The sequence below is a fragment of the Vombatus ursinus genome, unplaced genomic scaffold (genome assembly GCF_900497805.2).
Source record: "Vombatus ursinus unplaced genomic scaffold, bare-nosed wombat genome assembly UNPS02014816.1, whole genome shotgun sequence".
NCBI lineage: Eukaryota > Metazoa > Chordata > Mammalia > Diprotodontia > Vombatidae > Vombatus > Vombatus ursinus.
The window spans coordinates 17,357,534-17,385,163 of record NW_020954594.1 but is presented as its reverse complement, the minus strand read 5'-3'; the positions used below and the strand labels follow the sequence as shown (position 1 = coordinate 17,385,163).

At 33.5% G+C, this 27,630-nt stretch overlaps 1 protein-coding gene across 1 annotated transcript in view; it reads right to left on the bottom strand.

The window, feature by feature from the left end:
- Positions 1-27,630, bottom strand: part of LRP1B (LDL receptor related protein 1B) — a 2,189,733-nt gene that overhangs the window by 1,449,432 nt on the left and 712,671 nt on the right. The window contains exon 3 of the mRNA XM_027835590.1: positions 19,275-19,412. Within this exon, the coding sequence (XP_027691391.1) occupies positions 19,275-19,412 (138 nt within the window). The remainder of the gene's footprint in view (positions 1-19,274; positions 19,413-27,630) is intronic.

Sequence of the window (27,630 nt, the reverse complement as noted above, 5' to 3'; positions counted from 1 at the left end):
GAAATGGCAAACCATTCCGGTATCTTTGCCAAGAAAACCCCAAATAGGGTTATGAAAGTCAGACATAACTGAAAATGACTGAATTTGCAATCCAAAAATAATTTTTCTTCACAGAGAAAACAGATACAAAATAAAATTTAATAGCTTTGCCTTCTTCCTCATTATTTTCATATCTCCTGCAAGTAGTGGTCCTATCCCTCTACTGTAATGGACCTTACCTTTTTAATCTCTTTCCCCCCTCAGTGTTAGTTAAAAACCACTCATTTGTTGTCTTTACTTTTCTTCAGATGCCCTTGCTCGTTCTGAGTAGTATAATACTATTATCTACATGAGGGGACACTATCACAAATTTTCATGTATCTTTTGCTACTTGTACTTATTTCCATCTTCCCTATATCACAAGTATGCTTTAGCTGGAGTCCATGGATAGATTTCAGGAGGTCTATGAAACTGGATAAGAAACATTACATGTATATTTTCAGTAATCTCAAATTGAAATTTAGCATTTTCTTTAATTATAAGATGGGGTCTTAGGCTTTACCAGACTCCCCAAAGTGCTTGTGACACAAAAAGGTTAAGAATTCCTGGTATGTGTCTTTCATCTGTGTAAGCTGGTTGATGAGTTCTATGGGCATTCACTTTGGCTTCTTTAGAGAATGTTCTCATTTCTTCCTCATGGGAACTGCTTCTTTTTGGATATCCATAATTTCAATTTTGAGTTTCCCACTAAGCTTGGAATAACTTACAAGGGATAACTTATCTTGTAAAATTTTAAGTCAATGAGATTATACTTCTCCTTTTCCTTCAACCCTTAGAAAACAGCTCTTTCAAAATCTAAAGGGCCTGAAGACTATACCTAGTTTTCTTCTCTATCATAAATTCTAAGATGGATTGATCAATTCTTCCTAAAATCCCCATCATTTCTACCAGTTTTCTCCTTGTTGGTAAGAAACAGATCAAGAACAGAAGTTTTCTTCCTTTATTCCTTCACCTTTAGAAGAATGACATTATCACTAATACAAGTTAGGACATCATTAGTTAACTCTCATTTGGGTGGAGAGAATGCCTGGATGGATTAAATTCAAGATCACTACCATATCTTACCTCCATGTCATTGCTTATTTTCTGCTTTTCGTGATTTCTAACCAACCTGATCCCATGCCAAAGAATTCTACATCAAGTTTTCTTTACTCAGGTTCCTGGATTTACTTACATGAGTTTTTTTCCCCCTGTAATATGCAATAATTTATTCTATTTATTTTGAATAATGTTTTTCCAGAGCAAGTTCCAGGTAAGGCGTTTTCCTACCAAGGTTCTGTGATATCTGTAGAACCAAATTTTCCTAATTGCATCAAGATGTAGCTCACCTTCTTTGTTACTAATACATTGTGTGTTTGTGTTTACACCACCAAGTCCATGAGTTTAAGTTCCTTTCTTAGATTTTTTTTGTCCTGAAAATTTCTAGGATTGCTAGATTACATGCAGGCAGTTTCCTCCAGACTATTGCCTTTTAATTGTTATATTCTTTCAATTATATTTGTAAGAGTTCAGGAAAATACTTTTTTACCAGCTCCTTTGTACTCCATGCCTCACCAAGAGACTATCATTCCTGTACTTTAAACTATAGTCCAGAAATCTAAATCCCATTCTCAGAATTTATGTTCTGAATTTATTGCTTATTCCCACATCTGCCTATCTCTTTTTGAAGACTTTGCCTGTGATCAGTTGCAGTAAAGAAAACATTATCTCTGTCTCTCAGGTTGTTTTCATTTCCTTCACCTCTGAGCCCCAAGGTTGAAGTAATTCAGAAATATACCTTATTCTTTCTCATGCTCCAGAGATACCACCCTGTGTGGTCTTACTTCAACATCAAGTGGTACTTAACCTTTTTAAGAGTTAGAAGGGCCAATAGAGTCAATATGACAGTATGACAAGAGATTAGAGTTGTCCTACTTACAGAATACATAATCTAAATACACTATGTCTTTTCTCTTGATTCCCAGAATGTTGAAACTAGCCTTTGCTAGTTATCTTAGAGATTTTTATCTCTCTCTCTCTCTCTCTCTCTCTCTCTATATATATATATATATATATATATTTTCTTATTTCCTACACAAAGAAGCTGAGACCTAAAGAAATTATGTCACTTGCCCAAAATTATTCAAGTTCATTATGTCATATATTTACACAGAACTTTTCAGTTTAAAGAATATGTTCAAATATTTGGTTTCCTTTGCTTTTCATAACAAATCTACAAAATAGGCAAAGTAGATATAATTATTAAAATTTAGCAGATGCTATGCCATCCCATGTTTAAACTGAATTGCTTTATCACTTTCTCTGGCTTTGAAGGTGGTGCGGAATAAGCTTTCAGAAACAGTAATGAAAAACATAGACAAAAGCATGACTCAAAAATGTAATAGTCAGATTAATCTCCTGCCCCTTCCCCCTCCCTTTCATACTCTTTCCATCTTAAAGTTGCTTTCTATAACTTTGCACATATTTTGTTTTTCATCTATCTATTTATCTATCCATCAATCTATCAGTAGAATGTAAGCTCCTTGAGTACAAATACTACAATCACTCCAAGAAGTTAAGTACCTTGCCCAGGGTTACATTATTTCATGGCTGAGTTAAGACTAAAATTCATGAATTATGACTCCTAGTCCAAATGTTCCTTTCATTACATCATACTACCTCCCTACTAATTTCCTCCATACAATCAATAAACATTTGTTAATCACTTGACTGATCAATTAGATCAAGAGTCAGCAATCTAACACTGAGTATAAAAATAAGTCAACCAGTAGTGCCAATTACATTGGTCTCCCATTCAGGTCCTTATTAAAATATATTGTTGGAATTTTTTAATGTGAGAGAGATGCACAATCAAGAATTTGAGAATAGAAATTTTAAAATGACAAAGCAGTTGGAAATGGGAGTAGTTACAAATAAAGAAAAGACAGATAACTAGAAATAGTGTACAGAAATTTACCAGAACAAAGAGGGGAGGGGGAACCCTAACATAAATTGCTAAGTATTGACTTAGTTACCAAGGCATGTGTTTGAATTTCTCTCCTTGGAGAACTTTAAAAATAGGATAGATACTAATCTGTCTTGGAGAGTTTAGGTTTAGTTCAGCCTGAAGGCAGATGTATGAACTAGATGACCACTGAAAATCCCTTCTGGACCTATTATCCTACAATTTTATTTCACAGTGAGAAAAAAAAGTTGCTGTTTCACTGTATAGTTCTATTCATTGAAGAGAATTTCATTTCCCTTCTAAATATTTCTGATACTATTATACATACATACATACATACATAAATAAATACATACATATGGATATATAATATTTCTGATAAATAAAAGTAAACAAATCTGAAGGAAGCAAACAAGTGTAGTTAAAACAAAGAATTGAGTCTTCCTTATTGGAATTGGTTTAACAAAGAAAATGGAATATAATAGGTATGTCAGGTATACTTCTCCCCTAAATCAATTAATACGTATTAATTAAATGAATAGAATAAATTTCTTGAAGATACAGACTCTTTCACTTTTGTACTTGTAACCTATGTGCCTAGTATAGTGTCTGGCAGATCCTCACACTTAAGAAATGCTTAGTTTTTCCCTAAGTTTTAGTTTATCTTCCCTATTGAATTGTAAGTTCATTGTTGGTAGGGCCTGACCAGGTCTTATTACATACCTTTTACATTCTTCATAGTTTTTAGTACTGGTTATTCTAGCCATGTTCCTTGACTATATATTCACTGTGAACAGAGCATAACTTCAGGTGCTAGGTTTTGATTAATACACACTCTTCAAAAATTAAAATCCAGTTAGAGATGCATAACAGAAATTAATTTTCCTAACCTCCACCAGCCCTATAACACTCACATAGAAAGCATTTGCAATATATCCAACATCTACTATGATTCCTCTCCACAAAGAGGAGGGCGAGATATAGATTCATATGGCTTACCGATACTTGGCTGTAAGACTTTTGTGAGGCAATCAAACCTGAGTTCCTCAATAGCATGCATTTAGAGGCTTTAACTTTTATAATGTATTAAGACAAAAGGATAAAAAAATTTAAAAATAGTATAAAAAGTGTCCAACTTCTGCTTTATTCCCTTAAGGCATATTTATTGGTTGTTCTATAGGCAGAATTTAAAAACATTTAATATAATATATTCATTTCTTAAAGTGTCTTAACCTGGCTCCCATTTCCCTCCACACTTCTTTGATATCTTTAAGAAAATATTTAATTAACCTACCTGAGAATTAAACTATTCATTTTGCTTATGCTTTTGTATTTTGGTCTTTTGACTCCTTTCAGTTATTTATGAAGCTATACAGCTTTTTTTTTTTTCCTTCTGGCACTCATGAGTTTAGTACATGTGCTTTCAATGAGTAAGTACACACTCCACATTCTAGCTAATGGAAATATAAAAGTGCTCTTTTGGGGCCTGTCTTTGCCATTCTCATTGTGTCTGACACTCAAGCCTTGGCTCATATTCATATAAACCTAATTCAGAACAAGCTCAGACAGCAAAGTGATCTCATTTGGAATGTCACCTTATGGTTTCAACAACTCTAGTGGTTTGTCTGGAGCAGTTTCACTTTTTTGTGGTCTAGTAGGTCAAGAAAGTGATTTTATGTTTCCTCTTTTTTCCCTAGATTCTTATTTATCATTTAATTATTTTTTTTACCATTTTTTCTTTTTAAGTTTTGAGTTCCATATTCTCTCCTTACCTCCCATATGTTCCCTCAATCACTAAGAAGGCAAACAATATTATAGAATTATATAATGTGAAATCAAACATATCTACATATTAGAGAGAGAGAGACAGAGAGACAGAGAGAGACAAAGACATATATTTCAAGTCCGAATTCAGAGTTCATCCATTCTCTCTCTGGAGGTGGATAGCATTTGGGTGCTGATAGCATTATTTCATCATGAATTGAATTGTAATTGTCTTGGATTACTGTATTGTTCAGAGTAGTCAAGTTTTTCACAGTTTGTCATCATTACAATATTTCTGTTATCGTGCACAATGATTTCCCAATTCTTCTCATTTTGCGTTGTATCAGTTTATATAGGTCTTGACTTTTTTTTTTCTGAAATTATCTGCCTCATTATTTCTTATAGTGCAATGGAACTCTATCACAATCATATGCCACAACTTCTTCAGCTATTTTCCAATTGATGAAATTTCAAAATCTTTGCCACTACTGAAAGAACTACTATAAATATTTTTGTACTTCTTTTTCTTTGATCTCTCTGGGGTCTTTAATGTGGAAGCTGCTTAATCTTGCATGATCCTTACTGTAGCCCCACAATATTTGAATTGCTACTTTCTGGCTGCTTGCAATATTTTCTATTTGACCTGGGAGCTCTGGAATTTGGCTAAAATATTACTGAGAATTTTAATTTCAGGATCTCATTCAGGAAGTGACTGGTAATTCTATTTTCCTCTCATGATCTAAGATATCAGGGTAGTTTTCCTTTATAATTTCTTGAAATATGATACCGAGGCTCTTTTTTTTTAAACCATGGCTTTCAGTTAGTTAAATAATTTTTAAATGATCTCTTCCCAATCTGTTTTCTAGACCAGGTGGTTTTCCAATGGGATAATTTCCCTTTTCTTCTATTTTCCCCCCATTCGTTGTTTTTATTTTATTCTTTCTTGAAGACTTATGGAATTGTTAGTTTCCAATTGCCAAATTCTAATTTTTAATAAATTATTTTCTTTAGTGAGCTTTTGTAGCACTTTTTTCATTTGGCCAATTCTGATTTTAAAAAATTCTTTTCTTCAGTGAATTTTATGCCTCTTTTGCCATTAGGCCAATTCTGTTTTTTAAGGTGTCATTTTCTTCAGTATTTTTGTGCCTCTTTTACCAAGCTGTTGATTCTCTTTTCACATTTTTTGTCTCACTCTCATTTGTTTTCTCATTTTTTTTTCTCTGCTGCTCTTATCTTTTTATTTAATTCCTCCAGGAATTCTTGCTGGACTTGGTTGCAATTAGCATTTTTCTTTGAGGCTTTGCCTGTAGTGTTTTCACATTGTTGACTTCTAAGTTTATATGTTGGTCTTCCTTGCCTCTATAATAACTTTTTATGGTCAAATTCTCTCTCTCTCTGTCTCTCTCGTCTCTCTCTCCATTTTTTTCAGGCTATTTCTTAACTTTGAACTTTATGTTAAAGTTGGGCTCTGCTCACTTGGGGGTGGTCAGGCACTGTACCAAGTTCCAGGCATTTTCATGCTTTTGTTTTCAGAACTATTTCTGGGGGTTTGCAAGTTTTCAGTGCTTTTAAGATAGTGTTATCTTGGGAGAGGTATGGTAACTTCCTTCCTGGTCTATAAGCTAATTTTTATTGAGGAAGGCCTCCTGCTTGTAGCCACAAGTCTCAATGCTCCTCTTGGCCCTGTAACTGTGACTAAGACCCTTGTTCTCTTGTGACCAATCATAAGCATTCATCTTTGTCCTGGAACAGAGATGTCAATCAGCACCAGCTACATCCAATGCTAGCAAAAGACCATCTCTAACCCTTTTCTGATCACTTGTCTGCTCCCACACTGGTGTTATAGACTTCTTTTTTGTACCTCATAAGTTGTTCTATGCTAGAAAAATGTCTCCCTTTGATCTTTTCTTGGCTCTGCTGCTCCAAAATTTGAGTTGAAGCATTATTTTAAAGTTGTTTAAAGGGGAAGGTTCAGAGAGTTCACCTGGGTTCTGGCCTGTGTTCTGCCATCATGGCTCTACTTTTATACTTCCTCTTAATTACTTACCTGTCACCAGCATCCAAATTCTCAATGAAAGTTAATAAACATAGAGAAATCTTAAATCAAATGCAAAACTTTAAGGTAGTATTTATTTATCCTGTTCTAGGAACAAAACCATACAAAAATTAAGTTTTCCTAAGGCTAATTTAATGACATGAAACTAACAGATTTAATATCAAGTATAAAATGCTCCCTCTTCATCAGTAACCATTTTGGTTGGAAGGCATCATGCTAAAAAGGGAAGAAGGAAGGATTTAGAATAAAAAAGCCTGGATTAAAATTCCAGCTTTGCTCTTAGCTACCTGTGTCATGAGCAATTCATTTGGAGCTCTCCAAGCTTCAATTCCTCATATGTAAAATGAGGGGGCTGGATTACATGACTTATACTATGCTTTACATCTTTAAATAAATGATTTAAATGTGATCATATGGTACCAATGGATTTAAATTTATTTCAACGTATTTGGCATATGCCATGAAGAAATGACAACCTTGCTTACAAGTGTACCTGTACCTGACCCAGTAAATACAGAAGAATTTAATGCTAGAAAAAATGCAATTTTAAAATCATTCAGGGAAAGATTACCAAAATTTCTCAAGGAAGAGAAGATTATAAAAGAATGAAAAATATTATGCATGGTGCTTTAATTGGTGGAATATGGGAAGATGAGAAAAAAAGTTTAATGAAATTTAAGATAGTAATAAAATCAATCCTTGAGTGAATCCATGAAATTCTCACTTATGTATCTTCCCCTCTAGTGAACACTACTCAACACATTCAAATAATTCTGTTCTAATGGCTTCAATATGCATGCATGACTTAATGAGATAGGTTTGCCATTTAGTGGATAAAAATGAATCATAGAAAAATGATAAAGAAAAAATAAGAAATTGTTCTCAAATTCTAAACTACTCAAAATAGTGTACAACAATTATCTGGTCAATTAGCTTATGTCTATTGTACGTGTGAACCTCTCTACAGGGTCTGCTTTATAGATAGTTCACTCACACAAATGAGGTATTTCAACACATATGCTGATTTGGTTCAACAACACAAATCTCCCCAATTTTATTAGTGTTTTCTTTTGTTGAGGTGTCACCATACTGAAGCTTTTCTCTTCATTAAAAGTTCCTCATTGAATGACCTTGAAAAGTCTGGCTTACTCTCTCAAGATTCTATCCTGAATGTCAAACTATCAGAGATCTTTTAACTTCCTGCTAGCTCTCATTATAGAATCACCTCAAAGAGTCAAAATCAGTATTTCCATTTCCCAACTATGTACCTTATCAAATGAGAGCTCTAATTTTTCTTAAGGGGCATGGAGTGGGTAAGACATTCAATTCTGCAAGTTGGTTAGACTTTTTTAGCTTGTTGTTCACTCAGCACATTCTTTTCTGTTCAATCAATTAATAAAACTGACAGCAAATATAAAGCCAGTACAAAAATGTCTTTCATTTGAATTTGTATAAGCTCTCCCAGCTCTTCAAGAATGTTCTGGGAAGGAGTCTGAAGTATAGCAGGTGTATGTGTATATATATATATATATATATATACACATACACACACACATACATACATATATACACACATACATATATATATACACACATATATAAATGCATGTGTGTGTGTATATATACACACACTTATATGTATGTGCATATATACAGCATGTGTATATATACACACACCTATATGTGTTTATATGTCTATATGTATATATGTGTATACACACCTATATATAGATATATGCAAATGTGTATGTATATGTATATATGCATGTTTTATATATAATCTCAGAGGACCTTGAAATAAAGCTTTGTTTTTTAAAAAATCTGTGTATTAGGAATCTTTGTGCATACAACTGTTTGCAATTAGGAGTATGGGTGCCGGTCAGGGACACAATATTATCCACTTAATCCAGATGTAGTTGGACAAATAATCCTTTTGGGAAAATAAAGGAGTTATTAATTTTCATTGACTTAAAATTGAAATTAAGCATGAATAAGAGTATACTAAAATGAATAATGAGTGCATAGGTTCTACATAATGAAGAAAACAATTTACAACAATAGCCATCAGTCTGGAAGTAACGATTAATAGGAAGAAAAATAGGGAAAGAGATATGCATAGTGGAAAAAAGGTTGAATTATTATAATCTACAAATGTTATGAAACATAAAATGCCACAATTCTCTCCTTTAATTGAGACCCTCTTAATTTCTCAAGAGGTGTGGCCTATTAGGGTGCTGGACTTGGAGCCAGGAAGACCTGGATTCAAATCCAGACTCTGAGACTTACTGGCTATGTGACCCTGGGCAAGTAACTGATTATTTCTGAAACTCAAATTCCTCACCAATAAATTAAGAGGGTTGAACTAAGGTCACCTCTAAGGTTTCCTCCAGCTTTACTATAAATTTATGGTCTTTTGATTTTAAAATATTTAGCTGAATTACATGCTGCGTTTTCATTTTCTTGCATTGTTATTTTCATTAGAAATTTATAGTGATGTTTAACTTTTCTCTCTTGCATCTTATTTTAAATTACCTGCTCTTTCATTTTCAAAGATGCTAAGCCTGGACAAAATTTCAGAGCTTTCATCCTTAGATCTTGGATTAATTACCAGCAGAATGAGTGAGAAAACCTTGTAATTTGTGGGAGGGATATTTAAAATGCTATTTAATCAAGAAAATAAAGTCAAAGGACTGATTTTAAAAGACTGAAATATTCACACTGTAAAACTTAATCTAATCATCTGTTACTTATTTGCTCATGATTACAACCTTGTACCATAGGATCATAGATTTGGTGGTATAAGGGCCCTTGGAATCCTTCTAGTTTGAACCCTGATTTCACAGATGAGGAAATAGAGATTCAATAAAATTAAGTTACTGGCTTAAGGTCATAGAAGTTAGTGATAAAGGTAAGATTCAAACCTACTTCTTCAAATTCCATATTCAGTTCCCCTTTTGATGTACCCTAACTCCTCCATGCTAATCGTGTTAAGGAAATAGATTTAGTTCTTTATATAGGTAAGTTTTTTTGTTTGCTTGTTTCAGTTGTGTGGTTTCAAAGATATGCCTCAAATCTCACAGTAAGTGTGTTCCTCATATCAACTGGGAAAAGAGAGTGATTAAATTGTCAAAACATATAGCTCTAATATACTATATTAATATATGAAGAACACAATGAAATTGTTTCTCATCTCTTTGGAAATAAGATATCATAGGCATTATGCTTTTATGGTCAACAGTTAGTTTTATCTTTCCACTTGAAAAAAAATGCAGCATTCTATCTATGCTACAAATTATTCCATACAGATCACTTCGGAATCATCTACTACTGCTATTACTATCAAATTATGCAATTCAGAAGAGATCTATGGGATTCTCACATAAAAAATATAAAATGTTCTTAAAAGACAAAGAAAGATATAATCATTTAGAATAGTAAATATCTAACTTTTAAATATCCATCTGTGAGTTATCCACTTACAATGCCTTTTAATACTAGGCTGGTTTTCCTTTGACTCAGAAGTTTTATGTCATCTTCCCCAGTTAGTTAATGTATCTCTACAAATCCTAAATCATATTAACATTAATAGAATTAGAAAAGTAAATTTGTGGCCAAAAATTATATACTCCAAAATAAAATACAAGCTATTTTTAAAAAATGGTGACATTTGTATATAGAATATATACAATATATAGAGTTAAATTGAATATAGAGTTAGATCGCTTAGTCACATTTGAGGAACTGAAGTATCACTTTATGGGTTATGACTGTGATGCAAGTTAGATGGCAATTGTTTTTGGAAAGGTAGGTAAGGTCTGTGACCTGAGTCTTTTCAGGAGGCACAATTTACTAAATCCCCTAGATAAAATAGTGTATAGTCTATTCACTTGGAATAGTTATGTAACTTATACATAATTATAATGAATATGAATGTTATAGAAGATATAGAAAAACAGAAATATAATTTGGAGCAAGCCTTAAAGAAACAGAAGGATCTAATCTTATTTAGAATAGATAATTATTTGTGGGAAGGAATAATGACTAGAAGTCAGCATCTGCTTCATCATGAAGAAGTTATGCCAGACTAATTTTTGACAGGGATTTGAGATAGGGATAGGGGATAAGAGGAATGTAGTAAGTATGCTATACCTGGAATTCATTAATGCATTTGTTAAAGTCTTTCACCATTATGACATGGCAACCAAAATGACTATTGTGATCTTAGGCCACATTAATAGAAATAGTGTCCAGAGCAAAGATAATGACAATTCCATTGGATTTTTTGTAGTGGTTTTATTTCAAAATGAAATTGACAAGCTAGAGCATTCTAGGGGAAATTAATCAGTATGGAAAAGGATGTGAAAATCCTATTATGTGAGGATGAGCTGAAGGAATTGGTATTTTTCTCCTGAAGACAGAAATTTTACATGAGGAGAAGAGGAAAGATGATTACTATCCTCAAATATTAGAAAAATGTTCACATGGAAAAAGCATCAGATTTATGATTCTTCCTCTCAGAGGAAGACTGATGGATTATAATATCAGAGCTTTAGAGTTAGAAAGTATCTCATAAAGAATCTAATTCAACTTTTCCATTTTGAAGATGAGGAAATTGAATCGAAGAAACATTGAGAAACTTATCTAAGGATACACAGAACTGGGATTTGAACTCAGGTGGCCTGAATCCAAATCTAGCACTCTTTTCACTATATCATGCTGAATGGCTACTTGTTTGGTGTATTTGTCAAAGGTACTCATTATTCAGGCAGAGTTTGGACTAATTGAACTCAGAGGCTCTTTCCTGCATTAATATTCTATGAAGCAGTTATCTATCGAACATTTCCTTTGGATAATTTATCTATCATTCTCTCACAATTATTAGGTAATTTGTATTAGAATCTTTTTGGGTCAAAAACTTTCTACAAGTATCTACTCATCTAATTAATTCAATACCTGCTTCAATTGTGCTTCATAGATTCAGGAAAGTGGTACAGTGAATAGAACACTGAGTCTGGAGTCAAGAAGACCTGAGTTCAAATCCAACCTCAGAAAATTACTAGCTATGTGGTGCTTGGCAAGTCACTTCATCTCTAACTGCCTCAGTTTCTTCATTTGCAAAATGAGGATAGTAATAGCACTGAATACCCTGGTTTGTTGTGAGGAAAAAATTCAATAACATTTATAAAGTACCTTGTAAAACTTTAAATGCTGTATTATTATTATTAAGCAATGAAATAACTCTTCATTAAGTATCACAGACTTTCATTTAACCATTGAACTTACTGCATTATTTAAGCATAACTCCTTATGTGAAGTTGTTCATATTTTAAATAGTTGCTTATACAAGAGACCCTTCCTATTATGGTGACTGAATGTTTGAGCTCAATTGAAACCAAAGTCCAAGTCAAGAATGGGACAACTATGCAAGCCCCGGTGAGTTCCTGTGACTTGTGCCTTGCCTAGTAAAAAGGACTAGAACATCTGAGACAAGTGAGAATTCCTCCTAACTTCTCAGCTCTTGACAAGGGGATATTCTATCTCTAAATCCCCCTGTTCTCCTATGTCAACATTGTTATCCCCAGAACTTCTGCCTTTTTACAAGTCTATTTAAGAGCAATGAGAACTACTACTTTTCTAGAATTTTGACTATCAACCAAGTTTCATTTGTTCACAGCTATATAATGAGAGTGAGCTTGTGGTTAGTTTCTAAAATAGAGCCAACCCTCACTTATCCATTTTAATGGAGATGGGCCACAGCATGCATAATCCAACAATGAAGACATGGAGAAAAAAAAAGCATGGATAACTCAGCATTAACTATAGCTTAGAAATGGACCTAAATGCACTCATTTTCCAATGGAAAAAGTAAATTAGGGTACAAAAATAATTTTTAGACTATAACATATAGTCTAAAAAGGTGGACTAAACAAAAAAGCAAAAAAAAAATTAAATTCATGAATTTCCCACAGCAATAATTATGATATTCATATCAAAGTGGCTCTATTACTAATTTACTCTGCCAGAAGCAAGTCTCCAGTGGCTACCAAAATGACAATCCAGATTCACTCCTAAGTGATAGAAAGGAAAAAGGTAAGAAAAGTAATGTTTTAGAGGTGAAATTTGGCTTGTGGGCTAATGCAGTTTCATTTGGGCAAAGCTCTGCCACCCAGAAGTTATATTGAAAGATTACTCAATGTTGATTATGAACTATTTCAGTTAAAATTTTTCATTTCTTTTATTCAATTAAAACTGTCAATTTTAAGCTACCTCAATTTTCTTTCATTCAATTGTCCACTAACATTTTAATTACATTCACAGAAACACAAAAGGTAAAACTAATATTTTTATGAAAATTTCATGTAACTATATCCCAAAAATAAATAAATTCAGATTTAGAATAACTATAAGTGGATTAAGAAAAGTATAATTTCCCATAACAGGGTAACTACATTTTTACTGGCAAAAGAGATTAAAACAATCACCATCTGATAAAGAAACTGGCTTGATAGCATCATTTCTAAGAGCTTCCTATTATTTGCAAAGATTGTTCCCTGTTTCCCACTCAAATACAATTATTAACTGTGTTGCACCCTGAGGAAGGTATAGAAACACAAAATAGAAGTGAGAGATCAGAACCCAGATGTGTCTTTTTTTTAAAATGGTAAACACTACAGATGTCAGACAGTTTTATTCTCTAATCAGTTTTTAGTAAACACATCACACCCTTTATCCCTTTAGCTCTAAAGGACATTGAAATGTGTGCTGGAAAACAATCACATAGATTAAATAATCTCTTTTCCATTCTGATACAAAAAACAAAATCCATGAGTTACAGTAACCTGAAAAGTGCATGAGGCCTTGTAATGGATTATGAAGAGATAGCATTGCCTGGAGACTATAATTCTGTTCAGAATTTAAATGCATTACCATTTCACACTGCAAATGTAATCAGAATAGGGCATGAGCACAAAAAGGACTCTTCTGCACAGAGTCAGGTGAAATTTTAATATAATGAATTACCATAAGAATGGCAAATTTTGGAAATACTATTTAATCACTTTTCTGGATCATGTCACTATTGATTGAATCTGGCTATTTCTTGTTGCATTTTTGTGGGCTTTGGTTAGTGTGGAAATATCCCAGATTTAAGCAGACACCAGATTTACAAAATGTGTTGTCATTGCTCATGCAATTTAGATATGGTGATTATTACCAACAGTGTGAAATATTACATATGAAGAGATGGAATTTTCTAAAATACAAGATGCTGATTTTGGAAGCATCTATGCTTAAAAGATAAATTGTTTTATTTTAGTGTATATCTATAACTGAACTCATATTCATTCTACATATATACATATATTCTCTCTTTTTCAAGTGTTACTAAATTATGGAAATTTAAATACCAACATTACATAAAATCATTAATAATATATATATATATATGTATTTTCACTAACTAAATCAGAAAGGAATTAATTTTGCTGATAATTATTCAAAACAATTCAAAAGGCACAAAGTATTTCCAACTTTGGAATGCAGTTTTTTTTTTAAAGAAGAACATCAAACTTTTCCCCCTTATTAATTGTATTAGGGGATAAAAATATAGTTCACAAAACATTTTGGGATCCTTTCTTAAAAGAAACATTTCCACTTTAGTCATTTCTTAGATTTAATGTACACTCACTTAAATTAGATTATGTCTCCAGCACAAAACTGAAATGAAGTAATGGAAAAGGAAATGATTTAAACTGACTCTATGAAGTAAACATTCTCATGTCCCAATTTTTAATTCATTTTACTCACTCTTTTATGAAGTGGGTTAGAGAGACAATGAAGGGTGAGTTTGAGTGGATATCTGGCACATTAACAATCAATCAACTGTTTTTATCTGGAAAATTAGTTTAATATCAATAAATACTAATACACTAAGATGAAAAAAGTTTAATTATTTCACAAGAAACTATTGTCTACATTTTTGGGGGGGTTTTAAAATGTATGTCAGAAGTAAATACAGTGATGTGGAAATGGAATAGTCATATGCCCTCCATCAACACGGGGGCTCTCATTGAAAAAAAATCATAAACTGGTTTGGGAATTAGAGGATATCAAGCATCATTAATTGAACCTCCAGAAATTATTTTCAGGTAATATGAATAAACTAGTACTGAGAGTCCACAAAGCCAGAAGGCAGACAACAAAAATTTATTAAGTGCTGACTATGTGCCAAGTGTTCTAAATGCCTTAGGATAAAATAAAAAAAGAAAGAGAGAGGCAGAGAGAGACAGAGACACAGAGAGAGACAGACACAGACACAGAGAGAGAGAGAGACAGAGAGAAAGGAAGAAAGAGACAGAGAAAAAAGAAGGAAAGAGAGGAAGAAAGAAAAAGAAAGAAGAAAAGAAAAAAAGAAAGAAGGAAGGAAAGAAACAGAGAAAAAAAGAAAGAAAAAGAAAGAGGTCTTTGGCCACCATAGCTGGTGATTATGAGACTGACTACTGTAGTTCTGCTGAGATAGAATATTCGACTGCATTATTCACATGCTGTTTAAGAACAGCGACTTGAGTCTGAATCTGAGACTCAGTGTTGGGACTGTTGTCTATAGTGGTATTCTATTTTGTTGTCTTGTTGATCCTTAGTGTGAGTTACATGTCTTGTGATGTATTTTGCTGAAGGGATTGGAAACTTGTATATCTATGTATACTAAGAAGAGTAGGGATTTCTGGGGAGCTCTGTTAGTCATATTTATAAATGACTGATGAAGTCTGAGTAAGAGATCTAAGATGGTTAATATGACTCAGGAAACTTAGTGTGATGATAGACTATCCCAGGCTAATTAGCATGTATCTGAGTGGTCTGCACTGAATTTTTCCTCATATAAGATTGCTGAATGTACATCATCCTTTTCCCCTTCCCCCCACTCCAAACCACTGTATACTCAACATGGGAATTGAGAGTAGGTGTACTTGACACAATTCATTAAGTCAGTACTACACTAGATCTGATAACAAAACATTAACCTCTCTTCTTTTATTGATGTATTGAGTGTGATTTTGAGCCATGACCTAACTTGATCTTAGTACTAAAAACAACCCCCACATAAATACCAGGCTGATGACATAAAAGAAGAAATTCCAAGAACAAGATTCAAAGATCCTTTTCTCCATTTCTCCCCTTTTATGCTGCTTATCTCCTGAACTCTCTTCTAATTCAGCCACATTGTCTGAACATATGCCACAGTATTATCACTCTACTTTCTTCAAACCAAGGCCATGCTCATTTGCTGGATAACATTGGCTATACACCAACAGTCATATTACTCCCTGGCATACATAAATTCCCAAACAGAATTAGAATTTATCACCTCCTTTATCCTCTCTTCAGTAGCATTGTTGCCAATCTCTTTTAGATACCTTTCTCTTTAGGAAAGAAGCTCACGCTATATGCGAATGATGCAGAAATGGGTCTCAGACATACCTGTTCTCAGTTTCCTCTGATTTCCTACCTTTCTTTTTCTTACTTCACCTAAGGACACTTTATCACCAATATGCTTTCTTAACATCAAGTCTTCTCACCATTAGTCATAAACAAAGAATAGTACTAATTCTTTTCAACCCCAAATGCCCATACAAAACTTCAATCAACAGCTATTTTTATGTGTTGCTATGCAACAGTGATTTTTTTTGTAAATACCTCTCCACATCTTACCTTGAAAGCATCTCACCACCCTAATATCCCATAATTAAAGTATAACTCAAGTGAAGAAGCAGTTTTTTGCAAAAATTTATTGTCCTTCAGACAGAATCTTCTAATGTGGTCGAGTAAGCATAATATAGACTTAAGAGCAGTGGATGTAGAATTAGAGGAATTTGGTTTAAATCTTAGCTTTGCTACTTACTGTCCATGCAATTTAGGGAAGTTAGCTTAATAAAGAATCTCTGAATTCCTCAGTTTCCCTATCTGTAAAAAGAATTTTTTTTTTCTAGATAATCATGAAAGTTGTTAAATATTATGACTCTGATTCTTGGTTGTCCAAGACCTACAAGTAACCTCTTAAGTATTATACAAAAAATTTCCCTTTGACAGTATCATGAAAATGAGAATAGGCAGATGGGGTTTCAGAACTGCATTTGAGCATAATTGGAGAAAAGATCACAAGATCATGTAAATCTAAAGACAGAAGTGAAATTAATAATTATCTATTGCCTTCATTTTGCAGTTGAAGAAACAGAGACTCAGAGGTATTATGATTTGCTCAAGGTCAAAAAGGGAGTACACGGATTTTTAAAATCAGGTCCTCTGATTCCAAGTCCAAGACTCTTTCCCTTATACTGTGAGCATAACATTTAATTTAAACCAAATTAAAGAATACATTTCAACTCTCTGATACCTTAACAAACATATTGCTATGTAAAAGTCATCAGAATAAATTAGTTAATACCAACTCCATTTTAATCCACATTTAAGTAGTTTAGATTTAAGTGTTAATCCACTCCTTTGTCTACTAACATATTTCTTCATCTCTTTAAAATAAATCTCCAATTTCACTAGGCAACCCTGGGACATATTTGGCATAATACAAAGCATTTTAATACATTTAAGATTGCTTGAATTTGCATAATCACCTTTTTGAGAATTTTCAGCAATCATGATTATTATAGTAACACAAATCTATTTACCCTTTAAAGTTGATCACAATTTGTTTTGAACTTTGAATTATCACTGAAATGGATGGAATTAGTCTGAATGAAATTCAATTAAATTACCAAAAATCCCAAACTTAATACTTTTTATTTCTTAATACTTAACACTTTTAATTTTTACTTAAGACTTTTTAATTTGCTAAATTACTTTTTGTTACTTAGATCACTTTGTTAAACATGGTACTAAAGGTATACATATGATAAAAGCTTATAATAAGAACAAAAAAGTTAAAATTTTCATTATGTAGAAATTAATATAATGGGAAGATAGATCTGGGTTTGAATCCTAGCTCTCACACTGATTACCTCTTAAGCCTTGGGAGAGACATTCAGTGTCTCTTGGCTTCAGTTTTCTTATCAGTAAAAATGAGGGATTTGGACTACATGACCTCTAAGATCCCTTACAGCCATAAATCCTATGATCTATGTTCAGAGTCAATAGTTACCACATCCCTCATGTGGAGCTGCTGAGGTTTGGCTGCCTGGGCAAATGAGTATCAGATGAATTGTTGACTCTTGCATTTGCTTCCCAGTGTAGATTCATTCACAAGCCCAATTTAATTGGTCATCTGTCTTGATTCTCATAGCTTAGCCTGTCCTGAGGTGACCTGTATAATTTACCTTTTCTGAAATGACTGCTGTTCTAATTTGTGACCTTGATTTTGAATCCAGATTCCTACTAGAGATAACTGGTTATCTCCTGATTTTAACTAATGTTCTAGTCTTACTATTTTCTTCACTTTTGTCTTGACTTGCCTTATAGATCTCAGCTGCAGGTTCTATAGTCCAGTCCACAAATTCAGTTGGAGTAGCTGATAAAACTTATTCTACTCCCATTGTGATATATTTATTCCCAAGATCATTTTAGGATCATAGATTTAGACTATATAAATGACCACATATATCATCTAAGTAGGTCATCCCAGTGGAATGCAAGCTCATTGAGATCAGAGATATTTCAGTTTTATTTTGTATCCCCAGTACCTATTATAGTGTTTACAATTTAGAAGGAACTTAATAAGTGCCTGTGGGACCAAATTGCTTCTGGTCTAACTCCTTCACTTTTCAGAAGAGGAAACTAGAGCCCAGAGAGGTTAAGTGAGTTGTTAAGATCACATAGATTCCAAGTGGTAGAGAAGGGATTCAAACCAAGGTCTTCTGACTTCAGACCCTGCTGGATCTTTACACTATCCTCTGTTTGATATGTTCAAGAGTTTCCTTGACCTTTTCTTCTGTCCTAATAGAATGAACTAAATGTTTAACTAAATTCAAGTAAGCCTGACCAAATATATTACAGAGTAGCTAATAGAAAGCCTTCATGAAAACATCACTAAGGGAAGAATTTGCATTACTAAGTCTTACTGAAATATTTGATTCTCAGTTTTACCTTAAATTTCCTGACTTTGTTTAAACTAGAGTTCAGAAGAAACAAGTGTGTAACATGGTGTGATATTGATCTTTGGTGACAAAAAACAACTCCTCATCTGTCCTTTGCTCAAAAGTACTCTTTCATATAAAATGAGAAATTGTTATCCAGTCAGACTTCAAAGCATGAATGTGTTTTTTTCTCGACTTAGTTTTTCAACAATACACAATAGTTGCCTCTTTGAAATGTATATTAAGTGTCTGCAGCAATAATATTCATCCTTTTTCAGTAACTGGTACACTTAAAATTATAAGAACAGGCAATTTAGAGGTTCACTTTGAACTTTCATAGGCAAGTCTGGAGGTTTAACATTCTGTTGCTTTGTTCAGCAAATGGACTCACCCCGACAATGGACTCCTTCATCATAGCCATCTGAACAGTCAAGCACACCATTGCACAATTGGGATAAATGAATACATGTGTTTGTTCCAAGGCAAGCAATATGATTCAAGGGACACTTGAATTCTATTTCCTCAGGACCTGAAACAAAAAAGGACAGAATAATCTGTGTCAGCTTGAATTTTCTTTCAAAATTAAAACTGTTAAGCACAGGGAAAAGGACAGCAGGCTATATGAGTAAAAATAATCATAGATTACATTAGTATAATGCTTTGAGTTCTGTAGAATGTCTGAAACACATGATCTTGTACTGGAAAAAAGGAAATAAACTGTTGTTATTTAGTCCTTTCATCTGTGTCTGACACTTTGTGAACCCATTTGGGGTTTTCTTGGCAAAAAGACTGGACTGGTTTGCCAATTTCTCCTCCAGCTCATTTTACAGATGAGGAATTAAGGAAAACAGGGATAAGTGACTTTCCCAGGGTCACACAGCTAGTAAATGTCTGAGGACAGATTTAAATTCAGGAAGGCTTCCTAACTTTAGACCAGGCACTCTATCTGCTGCGCCACTTAGCTAGCCTCTAACACACAATAGGTATTAGGAAAATCTTGGCACAAGTCCTACCTCTGATACATACTGACTAGGTGATCATGAGCTAGAAACATACTCACTTAATGAAACAAAACAAATCTCTATAACTACAAATTAAAAAGGAGTTGATAATTTGCCTCAGAGGAGGAAGTTTCCATCCTAGAAGTTTCCCGCACTAATAAAGTCACAATACAGATCTTGCTTCCCCCAAAATAAATAACAGAAAGCACAAGGAAGCAGTATTAATTCATAACAATAGTGAAAAAAGGGTGAAAGATGGAAAGCTATCTCCCTAAGATATCTGACCCATTTTTTTCTAGCTCTCAGGACAACCTGTAATCTACTCTATAGAGAGAAAAATCAATTTAGTTAAGTAATTTTTTGTACAAATAAAAAATGTATTGCATCATGAAGGATTTTTTTTAGATTTCTTCCATAACACATTCTCTATAACAACCCTTTAACCAAGAGTTTTGTTTATGTCTAAACCAAGTTTTTCCCTCTTCCTTTGGCTTTTTTTTCCCTTTGAGATGGTGATTAACTATATTTAAAAATATGTATTAATAATTTAGACATCACTCTCCTTGCAATAAACAATCCTTATTTGTATGGCTTTCCAAAATCATATCCTCAAACCTTTGAATCATGGTCTCTAATATACCCTCAACCTAACCTTCCACTTTGTTCTTAAAGTTGTATAGGTTCCCCACAAATATATTAATATAATACATGCCGGCCAAAAATAGACTATTAACTCAGAACCTTGAGATAGGATCAGTCACGTGAAGAAATTATTTCATTAAAAGTAGCACTTTGTGGAAATATGCTTTCCTCCAGTATTCTACCCTTCTAGAGACATGAAGAGAGGATGAATAGCTGTGGAAGTGTCCATTTCCATCATTTTCTTTCATCCTAGTGTCTCTAGGGGACATTAAAAAGTTCTTGCCAAATTCTATTCTCATATACTCTACCAAGAATAAGAAAAAGTTGAAATACTAGACAGGGAGCTTATAGAATAATACTAAAAGAGGAGAAAATTGAAAATCAAAGTAGACAGGTGATAGAAGCAAAGAGAAGAGAAAACGTTTGAAAGTACAAAATGGAAGAGGATTTTTTAGACTGTAATTTGTCTGAAAACAAAAATTTGGGGTGCAAATTAATTGGAAGCTCAATATCACCTAGAAAAGTGATATTTATTGCATCCAAAAAAGGTCTTGTGATCTTTGTTTCATTGAGACGCATATTATTTAGGAACAAGGAGGAAATGATATTTCTATATAGTCCCAGTAGGTCCATGGCCAGAGTATTGTGTTGAATTTTGAGTGCCACAGTTTAAGAAAGATATTAATAAGTTGGAGAATATGCAGAGGAACACAAGTAGGATGGTAAAAAGCCTTTATAGTCTATTCCATATCTATATCTATATCTATGTCTATATCTATATCTATATCTACATCTACATCTACATCTATATCTATATCTATATGTTGAAGGAACTGAAAGCATCTGGCTGGGGGATATGTTGTGATCTTAAAGTATTTGATCTTAAAGAAAAATATTGCTGTGTCAATATGAAAAAAAAGATTGTATTCTAAGATGTCTAAGAAACACACATTTCTATCTTTTCCCCATTTTTCTTTCATGTCATGAATGCTATCACATGGAAGAAGGATTTTACTTGTTCTGTTTGGCACTAAAGGGAAGAACCAGAAGCAATGAGTAGAAGTTACAAGGAAGAAAATTTAGGATTGACATAAGAAAAAATCTTCATAAGCATCTAAGTTGTTCAAGAGTAGCACTACTGGCTTGAGAGGTGTTGATTTCTTCAGCTCTTCAAATTCTTCAAGAGGCTGATCTCTTATCAAATATAATAATGGGATTTTATTTAGCAGGTATTTGTTAGACTGCATAGCCTCTAAGATCCCTTCCCAAAATGCCTTCTAAATGCCATGATTACATGAAGTTATCTAAAAAAGATTACTAGTCAAAAGAATTTTTTATTCTGAGAGGACGTAGATTATGAGTATGTAGTTTAAACATATCAGTAGATTGTGAGTGATGTAATTGTGTTAGATGTTAGAATAGCAATCACTTGACCCTGTACATTTCCAGCAGTTCATCAACATTTTTCTCCTATGTAGCCTCACTAGCAGCAGTGATATTGCAGAGAGGTTTCTCTGTGTGTGTTCATGTATATTTATACAATTACTGCTATACACAGGCTATTAATTTTGTCAAACACCTGTCTCCCCAAATGTCCAACTCACTTTACTGTAAAAATATGTGTTGTGAATGAGACTTGGTGCAAACTACACCTCCACTATGAATATTTTAATAAAATATAAAAACCACAAATGTTAGCTTTAAAATATATAATTGGAATACAAGTACGACCATTTCAGTCAATGTTTTCTAGCTTCATAATTTAAAAAAAAATGCTTTTTACTGATATTTTCCAGCTACACAATCTTTTGATTATATTTTAAATTAATTGTTTAATTTAGGAGAGCTATTAGCTTGCCATGGGCAGCAATTACTATACAACAGTCTTCAACTTAATTAATTGTCCAATGCTTATTAAAAGTGAAAAAAATGTAAAGTCCTGCATAGATATAAGTTAATATTTAGCACATTCATATTTTGGTGCCTGAAATCCATGCTATAAAGTATAACAATGGTGTTCCATAAGAGACAACGTCATTCATAAACTGGAAAGGTTTTACCTCCAGCTTTAATCACTGAAAAATGACCTAGTGGTCCTGGGAAAAGTAAGATTTGGTAATAGATGAGTTGGCACAAATGAAAGATTGAATCTTAGTTGTGAAAAGTGTCAGGTAGGGAACAAGCATGCCTGGAAGGGTAGTATGAATAGCTGGAAAATCAGTGAGTGATTTAATTATCAAACTGGGGAGACTAGAAAAACTGCTTCATTTAATAAAGGAGGGTGGATGGGAGTATTTCTTTAAACCTAAAAGACAATGACAAAAATAAAAATATAATGATGTCAGGGGAGTCTGAAAGATTCTTGAATCCGTGTATTAGGAGTGAAGACAATATTATATGGAAGATTCATCATAATGTCTTCCATGAAAGACTAGATCCTGACATTGCCTCTCCTAGATCGTCAACAGAATTGAGCAGCCATATGAGAAAATCAGGACTCTAGCAGAATCTGTATCAGAAAAAAAAAAAATTCCCTTGAATTTGTAGAGTTGAAGAGCAAGAGTTACTTTCTACTTTGAATTTCTGCCCAGCATCATGGAAATTATCTGGCCTGTTGTTTGTTTTGCAAATAGTAGTATTAATAATGTACAGTGCTTTGCAAACCTTAAAGCACTATATAAGTGCTAGTTATTATCATTATAACAACAATGTTAATAATAGCTTCCATTTAGCTTCCTGCTTTAAAGTTTACAAAATATTCTCCTCAAATTGTATCTCTGTATTATCCCTATTTCACAAAGAGAGTATTTAAGGATCAGAGAGATAGTCTTATCTGTTTGAAAGAACATTTCACATAGACTCAAGTAACCTGTGTCCTACTTAGCCAGTTGTGAGACATTAGGCAAGTCATTTCATCTATTGGGACTCATTTTACTCCCTTGTTAAATAAGGGAGTTTTATTAGATGATCTTTAGTATTCTAAGCACTAAACAGTTCTACAACTATGAATTTAATGAAGTCAAGGTTTTTTTTTTTTTAATGTATGGCCATACAGCTAGTAAGTTTTAGAATCAGGGTTCAAGCTCAGATGCTCTGACCATGTCCAGTACTCTTTTCATCTTTCCACTACTTCTTGGTAGTTGAGTCCTGGTTGTTCAGTAAAAAGGGACATGTTCCCTTGAATATTGTATTTCCTACTCATCCTGTGTATCGACAGGAAAGTAATTGATAATTCTCAGAAGGAGGCTGCCTTGTTCTCTCTTTTAATCCCATAATAGTGGTAGTGTAAGTGGAATGGGATGAGGGATACAAGTTGGACCTTGGAATTGTCTGGGTCACTGAGAGCTTCTGGAACAAGTTTAAGGATATAGCCAGTGATCATCAGAAGTCAGATTTGAACCAAGGTCTTCCTGACTCCCAGGCTGGCTCTCTATCTGTTATGCCATTCTGCCTCTGGATCCTAGGGAGAAGTAGCAACTCTGCCTAAGAAAATCTTTCACCTTGACAGATATGCATGGTGAAAAGATATTACTCCTGATCCCACAAATAGAATACAATTCAAGGTTTCTTTAGTAGTAGATTTCCATAATTCTTTCAGTTTCCCTCTCATATAGTTTTGTACTATATGTTTACATGTGTAGCAAACTTTTGCAATCAACAGACTAAATTTCTACAGCAAATATTTAATCTTGAACTAACACCTTACTTCTGGTCAATAAACTGTTTCCACAGAAGTCATTTCACCCTGTTACAAAGCAGATGGTTTCATATATCATCTAACACTTAAATCTGGCCTCAATTGGCTTGTCCAGCATTGCTTTCTACAATTCCACAACAATAATCCTTCTCTATAGTCAGATTTTTCTTTCGTTAGGCCAAGTACATAATGTGCTCATCTTACCTATCATACTATAACCCCCAATGGAAGTTAGCCATCCCCTCTTCTCTCCCTAGCTAAATCCTGCCCACTCTTCAAGAGCCAGCTCACATCCCTTTCAGTCTTACCTTCCTTGAATGTACCAGTCCTAATTTATTTTTCCATTCTCTGATCTCCTACTGAAGTTAATGTATGCATCATACAATTTTGTACTTAGTTATATATTGTCTTTTATTTTTTCCATACTTCATTAGGCTTGATCCTGTCTCTCTGAAAGATTGTAAATTCCTTGAAGGCAGAAATGTCTTAAAACTAATAACACAATACTGGGAATACAGTAGATATTTAATATATATTTATTAAGTAATTGTTATTGATTCAAACAAAATGTAATTAGCAATTTAATCTACCACAAAGCAAGAGAAATTCTATTGTGCCAAGTAAACTATGATTTAAAAGTATCTACTATTTTGGATTATCTAAACCACAACTTTTATCTATTGATGGGACTGAGGGTTGTCTACATTTATAGAGCTTATCATCCTCTGAAACCTTGCTTTTAAGAGAAACTTTCACCTGCTAAAATCTATCCAAATAATGGAAAAGAAAGAGTCTTATCTATTGGCAGGTTTCCATTACAATTTTTTAGTCTTGAAATTTTAATCCACTGACCCTTTACTCTTTTTTTTTTTTAATGAGGGGCAACCCTCAGGTTTCTAAAATTCAATGGGAAGGGTTTTTACAATTAAACATTGTGCTTTAACTTCCTAGAATTAGTCTTAAGAAAGTCAATTATTATCATCAAAACTAAGATTTCTGGAGTACCATTTGCCAGCCTTTAGCCTATAGTTTTTGTTTTAAACATCCTTTTTACCTTTCCATCCACTCACTTTTGCTCTGGGAGAAGTATAAATAAAATCAAATAAAGCTGTTATTCTTTGGAAAGTATAAGGTTGAAATAGACAGGGTAGTATAGTGTATAGTGCACTATACTCTAATTTGGAAACATCTTAATTCAAATTCTGCCTCTGACTCTTAATAGCTGTGTGGCCATGTGGCCATGTTCTTCAAAACTGGAATTTTCAGTTTCCATAAGATTGATAATACCTTCAGCAACTTCTTTAAAGGGTTACCATGAGGACCAAATAATCTAATACATACAAAGCACTTTGCAAAACTTAAATCATTGTATAAATGTCAGCTATTATTTCCTTGAAATCAATTGATCAAAAAGCATTTGCTAAATATCTATTTATGAGTTGGCTGCTGTTCTAAGGACAAGGCATACAAAAACAAAAGTGAGACAGTCTCATTTCCAAAGAAATTTATAGAAGGTACAATGTGTCCTTAAACAAGCAAACATAAAATATTTTAAAATATTCAATTAACTCACTAAGTATTTATTAAGCTTCTACTATATACAATTCTTTGTGATAGTTAATGAGGATTTGAAGACAAAAGAAACAGTCTCTGCCCTCAAGAAGTTCATATTCTGTTAGTGTATGTATATAGAAGATTAAATACATATTAGATACAAAGTAATTTCAGGCAAAAGGCCACAGTTATAACATAAAAGACAATTTGGTAACTATACTACAAGGATTACAGAGGTCATAATATAAGAGTACAGTAAAGTAGGATAAAGCTGCTAGAAAGATAGAGCTAATGTGGATAGGTATGAGGGAGTGAGGAATGGTAGCCAAGGCATGATATCTATTTGGCCTCCACATCTTTTGTTTGGCCTCCTAACAAGTTTCCTTACACACTTTCCTTTCCTTCTCTTCAACCAGGCTGGCCTGCTTGTTGCCTGTATAGAGTATTCTATCTTTTGTTCCTCTATCTTTGAATGGGCAGTTCTCCCTGCCAAGGATGTTTTCCTTCTCACCTTCATCTATTAAAACCCCAGATCCTTTTAAGTCTCAGCTCAAGTATCTTCTTCTTTATGCTAAATCACCATATAGCCAGGCAAAAGGTATTGAGGGATTGAACTATGATGTATGTAGAATGAGCAGAGAGAAGGAGGCAGATGCAAGAGATGCTGAGAAGGAGGGAATGACAGGCTTTGGTAAATGAATGAATATGCAAGGTTAAATGATAACCTAAAGTTAGGATGATCCAGGTTTTGATCCTGGGTGACTAGAAGACTGGTGGTTCCTTGAACAAAAATGTCAAGTTATGACATATGGCCAGTTTAGAGGAGGAAATAATAAGAGCTATATTTTAAACACATTAAGTTTGAGATGTCTATGGGATATTCAGGTAGAAATGTCTAGCAAGTAGTTGGAGATGCAGGATTGCAACAGGATTTTAGAAACCTATATTTAGATTACAGCTAAGTTTCTGGCAGAGTATGGAATGGCCAGAGCAGAGAGTGTATAGAGAAGAGGAGAGGCTTAAGACAAAACCCTGAGGGAAAAACAAGCATAGGAAACAAGACATGGGCAATGATCTTGTAGAGCCTAAAAGAATTTTTCAGCCAGCTAAGAGAACCATAACACTGTTACATGACAAAAAACCCAAAGAGTAATGAATAAATATCTAGAAAAGAGTGGTCAACAATGTTAAGTGTTGTAGATGCAAAGAAGTATGAAGGTTCAGAAAGGGCCATTGGATTCAGTGATAAAGAAATCACTGATGAACTTGAAATGAGAAGTTCAATTGAGAACTGAGTTGGAGGTGAGAAAGTTTTCTCTTAGGAAAGGAAAAAGAGAAGTGATTGTATTAAATTCAAATAAAAATGGATCTCCATAGGGCATATATTGACTTAGAAAACCATAAGTTAATATTATCTATATTGCATTGTGTGTTTGGTAAACATTTCAGATTACATTTTTATGTGGTTAGGGCCACTTGGGTGTTTTACAAATGGGTGCAAGTTTGACATCTCTGGCATAGATGGTTTCAAAGGAGAAGGTCCTCAATTACCACTCTGGTCCCAATAAGATCATAAAATAATGCCTGGAATGAACCTTAGAGGTCAAACCCTTTAATTTACAGATATGAATAAGGTCCTAGTTGAGTAGTTAACCCAGGAAATAAGTAGAAAATCTAGGATGTGGATCTAGTACTTCCAATGATTGGTTCAGCTTTTCCAACTGCACCACAATTTATGCCCAATTACAAGTTTCATACCCTTTTTTGCTTCAAGATTTATAGAGCTAAAAAAAGAAAATAAGTAGACCACAGTAATTATTCTATGTCCCTTGGTATAATTGAGTAAAATGCAT